General features: G+C 29.9%; 1 protein-coding gene across 2 annotated transcripts in view; it reads left to right on the top strand.

The window, feature by feature from the left end:
* LOC127733300 (cytosolic purine 5'-nucleotidase-like) overlaps positions 1–7,520 on the top strand; it is a 108,839-nt gene extending 101,319 nt beyond the window's left edge. The window contains exons 18-19 of one of the 2 annotated variants that reach the window (XR_007997069.1): positions 131–3,616; positions 3,826–7,520. Coding sequence is in view for 1 of the 2 variants with exons in the window: in XM_052242662.1 (XP_052098622.1) it covers positions 131–340 (210 nt within the window). In the remaining variant the exon portion in view is untranslated. Of the gene's footprint in view, positions 1–130 lie in introns of both variants that reach the window. The other variant, XM_052242662.1, reaches the window with a different exon arrangement.

The following is a 7,520-nucleotide window of genomic DNA, read 5'->3' on the forward strand; positions in this document are numbered from 1 at the left end:
TTCTTAAGATAAATGCTTTTCTTACAATGGAAAAAGTTATTTATTTTATTTTAAAATATTCTGAAAATAATTGCCATTGAACATAATTTTTGAAAATCACTTGTTTTTTATTTTTATGTATCTTATATAGATGCCTCATGAGTCAACAGTTCGACATGAAGACAGATTACCACAAGAAGCAGAGGTGATGGCCAGTCGCTCCAGAGAGTTCAAAGAGGCTGAAGAAAGGAGGAAGCGTTTACAGAGATCAGACAGTACTGTACCTCACCTTTATGCAAACACCCCTCACCAGCTAACACAAATTTTGGATGATGAAGAAAGCTTATCAGATTCAAACTAAACAAATCTGAGAGAAAACTGATAATATTAGAGGTAGATTAGGCAAACCCTATTTCTTTTCTGTCTAAGTTATTACAGCAAAATATGGGTATCTCCATCTCCAGTACAATTTAATGTGAAAACATATCATAAGTCCAATCATAAACTCAGCTTCCTCAATATATCAAGATATTGTTTAAAGATCACATTCTCATGTTGTTTACAATTAAAATTATATGTTAAATGTGCTATACTTTTACACATTGAAATTAATGTATGTATTTTTTTATTTATGGTATAACACTATTGACCAATATATGCTTTGTTAGATTGTTTACATATGTACCAATATCCTTATAAAGCTTACCTTTATATTGTATTAGCTTGTTTATTTGCTATGATGTGAGTGGTGGTATCTTGTATTGATTTGTTAAATTCCTACAGTTGGAAGACAATGAAGGATGTTATCTTTTTAAAAATTTGAAAAAAAAAGATAAAACTTCAGAAAATGATATACAATTAGATTTACATCAAGACATAAAAATTAAGAAAAAGAAATATAAAGTTGTTTATTATAATTATATACGGTACTATTATATATTTTTGAAAATTTATTAACTTATTTTTTTATGTATAAATCCATTTGTGTTTTGTTATCTATGAAAATTTTGATGACTTTTATGACGTGCCATCATCATTTTGACCGAAATACCTTACCATTGTTTAACTGAAGTTTATTTCATTATATTATAACCTCCCTTGTTACAAATCATATTAAGTATTATTGTTTTGAAATTTTTGTTTGTTCTGTAACTATCTTGAATAACTTTTCAAAAATCTAAAAAATACCTTTTAAACTGCATTAACTTAGGCTTAAAGATTATTGTTTTGAATTTTTTTATTGTTCTAAAGGGCAGGAGGAGAGGGAGTAACTTAATTATAAAGTAGATGTCTTGTCTAAGATCTTCCAGTTTCCACAAAGTTATTTTGAAGACCATCCTCTATTAAAAAAAAAGAAAAAAGGGAGACATGTTAATTGAATTCTTCACTTTTTAAACTGTCTGATAAACATGAAGTTTTTCACCAGGAGGGTGACTGGGTTATAGATAAAATATTGATAAAGACCAGTTTTAAAGTCTAACTTCAATTGAAAAATGCTAAATACAGCTATTCTACCTCACCTTAAAGGACCAAAGATTAAGCAAAGAAATGCTTATGTATTGTTTGTTTTTTAATTTAGTGATATTATTAGGTGATAGATCATATCATGTATTTATTAGCTTAGTGATTGAATCTGAATTCCATAGTTTATAAATTTAGTGTACTTTAGCCTACATGATCAACTATATTGTTAATACTACGCAATGTTATCTTTTTTATTTGCATTTTGATGTTAAGCAAATGGGTTTTGACTCAGGTTTGTATGAAAGTTTGGCCATTTTTGTAGAATGAATTGTCCTATAATGTTTCTGTTGTTATGGTGAATAGTGATAATAGACTAGAGAGAAACATTATGATTGTGTATAAAAATAAGTCATTTGTTTTATAGCTTACATGTGCTGGCTCTTTTTTGTCCCTGATACTGGTACCAATTGTCTTAGTTTTCATTTTTGTCAAGTTTAAGCCTTGTTCAGAGTAAAGCCTGTATGATTCTAGAAATATCATTATTTGAATTACATGTTGGCTTTAAGAAATAAAGGGTCAGCATGACGAGGTCTAGGCCCTATCTACTATGAATATTTGACAACTTGTTTTGAATACAAAGATTTCTAGAAATATGAGTGATATAATTTTACTTCAAAGATGTCTAATAATATGAATGCGACTTAGACTTTCCGAAATATCATTAACAGACAGTGTTCTCAATTATTGTGATTTTTGTTATCAAGAAATATACATTCCTGTTAAATTTTGTTTAGGAAGCATATAAAATCAAAATATTCAAAAAATATTATATATGTATTGCATAATATTTCCAAAATATTTTATTGCCAGACAGGTATCTAAATGGTTAACTGGTTGATTCTTTTCATAACTTATAGATGAATAACTAACAACAGGATTATCTTCATAATTCTGAAAGTCTGAGTTTTGGATATTTATCTCATTCATTTTGGTCCCAATTTAGGTCATGACTGATAAATATGACCTCTTTGGACTCAATTGCAGCTGTATTGTTTTGAGATGTTTCCTTTAAAATTTGATATACAATTTTTATTTAATTTTTTTCAAGCTTTTAAAATGACCTCACCATGAAATATTTGCTCAGTTTGTGGTGTGAATGTGTTCCCCTTATATGAATAAGGAGATGTGGTATGATTGCCAATGAGACAACTATCCACTGAAGTTCAACTGTAAGCAATTATAGACAACTGTATGGCCTTCAACAATGAGATACCAAACATTTATCCATTTTCTTTATACTTTTATACTGTATATTATGACATTGCATTGTTCATGTCAAATTATAGAAATTATATTATTGGTGGTAAAAAAAAAACATTATAGTACTTAATTTGCCAAAAAAAAAAAAAAAAATAGAAAAACTTGATACATCAGATACAATTTAATCCTTCAAAAAATATTTTTGTTAATTTTTTTGCAGTGTCTTATGTCTAAACAAGTAATGTAATATGTATAATCAAAGTTGGAAAAAAATGACAATCACAGAATTTATGGATATATGTGAATGTTGGTAGATGATTCATGTCAATAAATATTATATCATATTTGCAACAAAGAATATTCTCCTTTTCTTTTTTCTGTTAAAACAACAAAGTCTTTTGAAGTTGATTGTTGGTGCTTTGTTCATGATCAGCAGCTAAAACCACATCAGGTTTAACCATCCAAGATTTTAAATGGAATCTTTGTTCAATATTTTTATGCATTTAAACTTTATTAATTGCATGTAAAATGTAAAGTTTTGGCTTACCGTTTTTGACAAAATTAGCTTCTCATAAAAAAAAATTAACAGCATATTAAAAATCATGAAGAGCATTAAATATATGATCTACTATAAAGGTATTTTGATGAACAAATACTCATTCATATCACTGCCCTGTTATCACAATTTTATTAATATTTACCTCATACAGTATGTGATTTTAATCATATAGATGGAGCTGCGTAGTCATATCTTGCTTATGATGTATTGTGAATTCATGTATTTTCAGGTTGTGGTTTTTTCTTTCAAAATTATTTATATGGACAGCAGGTTTTTCATACTAATTAACTTAAAGGACTATTTACCGAAGAATTCATGGCCAGCTTATCTCCATTATTTAGAGGATAAGCTACTGTGGATTCATTTATTTTCGTGGGTATCAATTTTCGTGGATAAAGGAAAACTTGTATGTTCGTGGATATTTAATTTGTGGTTTTTCTGAGGTCTGCATACAAGCCTATAGAAAATTTGTCATTCGTTGAAAATTTAATTTCGTGGTTTACCTGTACCCACGAAATCCACGAAAATTGGTATCCAACGAATAATAATGAATCCACAGTAAGTCAAATTTGAAATATATATATTGTTTCAAAATTAACAGTTTTTTCCATGGAAAAATATAAATAACCTTAGGATTACAGATTCTATATGAATATCGTAAACCAATATTGATTGATTGGTGTATGTTTTACACCTCATCAGCAAACTTAAACTAACAAAGCTTGAGAACTTGCTTGTATACCAGAATTCAGAAATAATCATGCAGTAAAAATAATGAACCAAGTTCATGAAGTTAGAACCTAAGATATTGACTATAATGATTTATTATTTTTACACACTTTGTATTTACTTTTTAATCTCTTTATATTTACATGTATACCAATAAGGTATGTTATTTTCTAGAAAATAAAGGGTAATAGAAAACCTTGTTGCATGTGTATATACAAAAATTTAACCAAAGAAGATGTACCAAATTGAGAAAATCATCCATAACACAAATGTTTCAGTCTAATGGTTAAGTTATGCTTACAGGATGTATGTGTATTTTGCAAATGGCTTGTTTCTTATTACCAATTGAATAAGGCCACAAATGATCAAACTTTTAAAAATAAATCATATGCTTTTGAAATGGCTGCTTAAATTTTTACTAGTTTTATTGGAAAAAGAAATCTGCTGTTCCAGAATTGACAGAAACACTGGGAATATAGCAGGCATTAAACATTCTTGTTTTCAGAATTGGCTGTTAAGTACTTTGGGAATAAAGCAAGTACAGGAAAACATTTAGGAAAATAGAAAGCATTAAAACATCTTTTTTTCATACCCCCAACCATGCTAGTACATATGTTTCACTTTTTATGCCCTCGCTGTAGCGGAGGGGGCATTAAGTTTAACCCTCGTCCGTCTGTACGTCCGTCAGCCGGTCTGTATGTCCCAAAATTGGTTTCCATTCTCTAACTTTAGTTTGCCTCAACCAAATGTTATGAATCTTATACACAATGCTTATTACAACAAAACACAGATCAAGTTTGAATTTTTGTGGTGTCACTTTTACTGTTCTAGAGTTATGCCCCTTTACAAATGGAAAAATTGCTGAATTTTTCATTTCCATTCTCTAACTTTAGTTTGCCTCAACCAAATGTAATGAAACTTATGCACATTGCTAATTACCACAAAACACAGATCAGGTTCGAATTTTGGTGGTGTCACTTTTACCGTTCTAGAGTTATGCACCTTTACAAATGGAAAAATTGTTGAATTTTACGTTTCTGTTCTCTAACTTAAGTTTGCCCCAACTTATTGTTATGAAACTTATAAACAATGCTTATTACCACAAAACTCAGATCAAGTACAAATTTGGGTAGCGTCACTTTTACAGTTCTTGAGTAATATCCCTTTATAATGTTATATGCAAGCGGGGGCATCAACTGTGTCCCATGGACACATTCCCCATTTATTTTTTATTAGTAGTTCTTGTTTGTATATACATATATATATATATATATTTGTATAAACCATTTCTTTTTCTACCATATGATTAAAGCCAAGATACAAAATGCTATAACTATTCTTGTGTTGTCTATCTCAAAGCATCATTTCATTAAAAGGCTGAGAATCTCAACTAAAAAGCAAATGCTTATAATGCTTATAATTTAACTGTTCTATATAATGAACTCCCCATCACACTATTTGATAGTTGCAAAAGAAGAAGTAAATAAAAAAGGAAACAACAAATTTTTCTGGGAGCAACAAACTAAAAATTACTTTATGTGGCATCTGGGAACAGTAAATCAATATACATGTATATGTTCCTGGTGGCATACATATTTCTCTATTAATTTTTTACCAAACTGATCATGACCTCAACTGCTATATAATGGAGTGTATTATAGAAAAGGTAAATAGCAATAAAATGATGTCAATCATCAAAGTAATAATTCCATACAATTCTATTATTAGCCATTACTGATCACTCGTTATTTTTGTAATAACTGGTACATGTTTAGCTTCACCAAAATAGAATATTCCAAAGTAATATAGCCATTTAAGCATTCCTTGATTGATCTGTACAAAGGAGCAGGTGTGGTAAGCTGTAGTATTTTGTACCTTATTCTAAGTTCATTATTTCAAGATGAAAAATGTGTTCAAATGATGTGTGCACATGTGAGCAAGTGAAATGGAACAGTTTTTGTGTAGCTTTTCTCATATAGTGTTGCTAATTACACCCCACATTTTTGTCGATCCTGCGACTTTTGTCGCAGAAAGCTCGACATAGGGATAGTGATCCGGCGGCAGCGGCGTTAGCTAACTTCTTAAAAGCTTTATATTTTAGAAGGTGGAAGACCTGGATGCTTCATACTTTGTATATAGATGCCTTATGTTACAAAGTTTCCGTCTGTCACATGTCCATTGTCCTTGACCTCATTTTCATGGTTCAGTGACTACTTGAAAAAAAAGTTGTGATTTTTTGTAATGTTAATTTCTCTCTTATTATGAGTAATAGGATAACTATATTTGGTATGTGCGTACCTATCAAGGTCCTCATGCCCGTCAGACAGTTTTCACTTGACCTCAACCTCATTTCATGGATCAGTGAACAAGGTTAAGTTTGGTGGTCAAGTCCATATCTCAGATACTATAAGCAATAGGTCTAGTATATATTTGGTGTATGGAAGGATTGTAAGGTGTACATGTCCAACTGGCTGGTGTCATCTGACCTTGACCTCATTTTCATGGTTCAGTGGTTATAGTTAAGTTTTTGTGTTTTGGTCCATTTTTCTTATACTTTATGCAAAAGGTCTACTATATTTGGTGTATGGAATGATTGTAAGGTGTACATGTCCAACTGGCAGGTGTCATCTGACTTTGACCTCATTTTCATGGTTCAGTGGTCAAAGTTAAGTTTATGTGTTTCAGTCTGTTTTTCTTAAACTATAAGCTATAGGTCAGCTATATTTGTTGTATGGAAGGATTGTAAGCTGTTCATGTCTGCCTGGCATAGTTCATCTGACCTTGACCTCATTTTCACAATTCATTGATCAATATGTTTAGTGTATTTGAATGATTGTAAGGTGTACATGTATTTCTTGTTTGGTTTATATGACCTTGACTTCATTTTCTTGGATCATGTTAAGTTTATGTAATAGTTGTAGTAAAGCTTTCATTTAGGACTATCAACATAATATTAATGGTAAGTAAAGAAGGCGAGACATTTCAGCATGTGCACTCTTGTTGTGAAATTTGCGGAAATCTTTTGATTTCAATCTCATTTAGGACTAGGAATGATACGGGTCATGTTTTGACATACCAAATATTAAAGTCAGATAGGTAATTTGTTATAACAAATATAATGGTAAAAGATTTTTTTTAATGCATGTGCTATGTTTCTTTATTATTTTTATGAAAGCCAGTTAAAAAGTGAAATATGCTAATTTTGATGTCATAAAAGAAAGCTGCTACATAATTTAAAAAGAAAAAAATTGTTTTCTATCCATTCATTGTTATAACAATTATACCTTTTGATAATTGCCTTTAAATCCATATGTGATAGCTAGAAATATGGGCCATATTATCGAAACCTACTCCTTTTTGTGGTAATGCTATCTGTAAGAGAATTGTAGAAAATATCTGTTTTTAAGGCTATTTTGTTTTGTTCACAAACAATAAAGATTTATCTATTCCATTCCTTTTGTTTATAGTAAGTGTAGATGTCTATTATTTCTTTAAATTAAACTTCTCTTCTTTTTTTTTTATCCTGAAA

The sequence above is a fragment of the Mytilus californianus genome, unplaced genomic scaffold (assembly GCF_021869535.1).
Source record: "Mytilus californianus isolate M0D057914Y unplaced genomic scaffold, xbMytCali1.0.p SCAF_3, whole genome shotgun sequence".
In the NCBI taxonomy this organism is placed as follows: domain Eukaryota; kingdom Metazoa; phylum Mollusca; class Bivalvia; order Mytilida; family Mytilidae; genus Mytilus; species Mytilus californianus.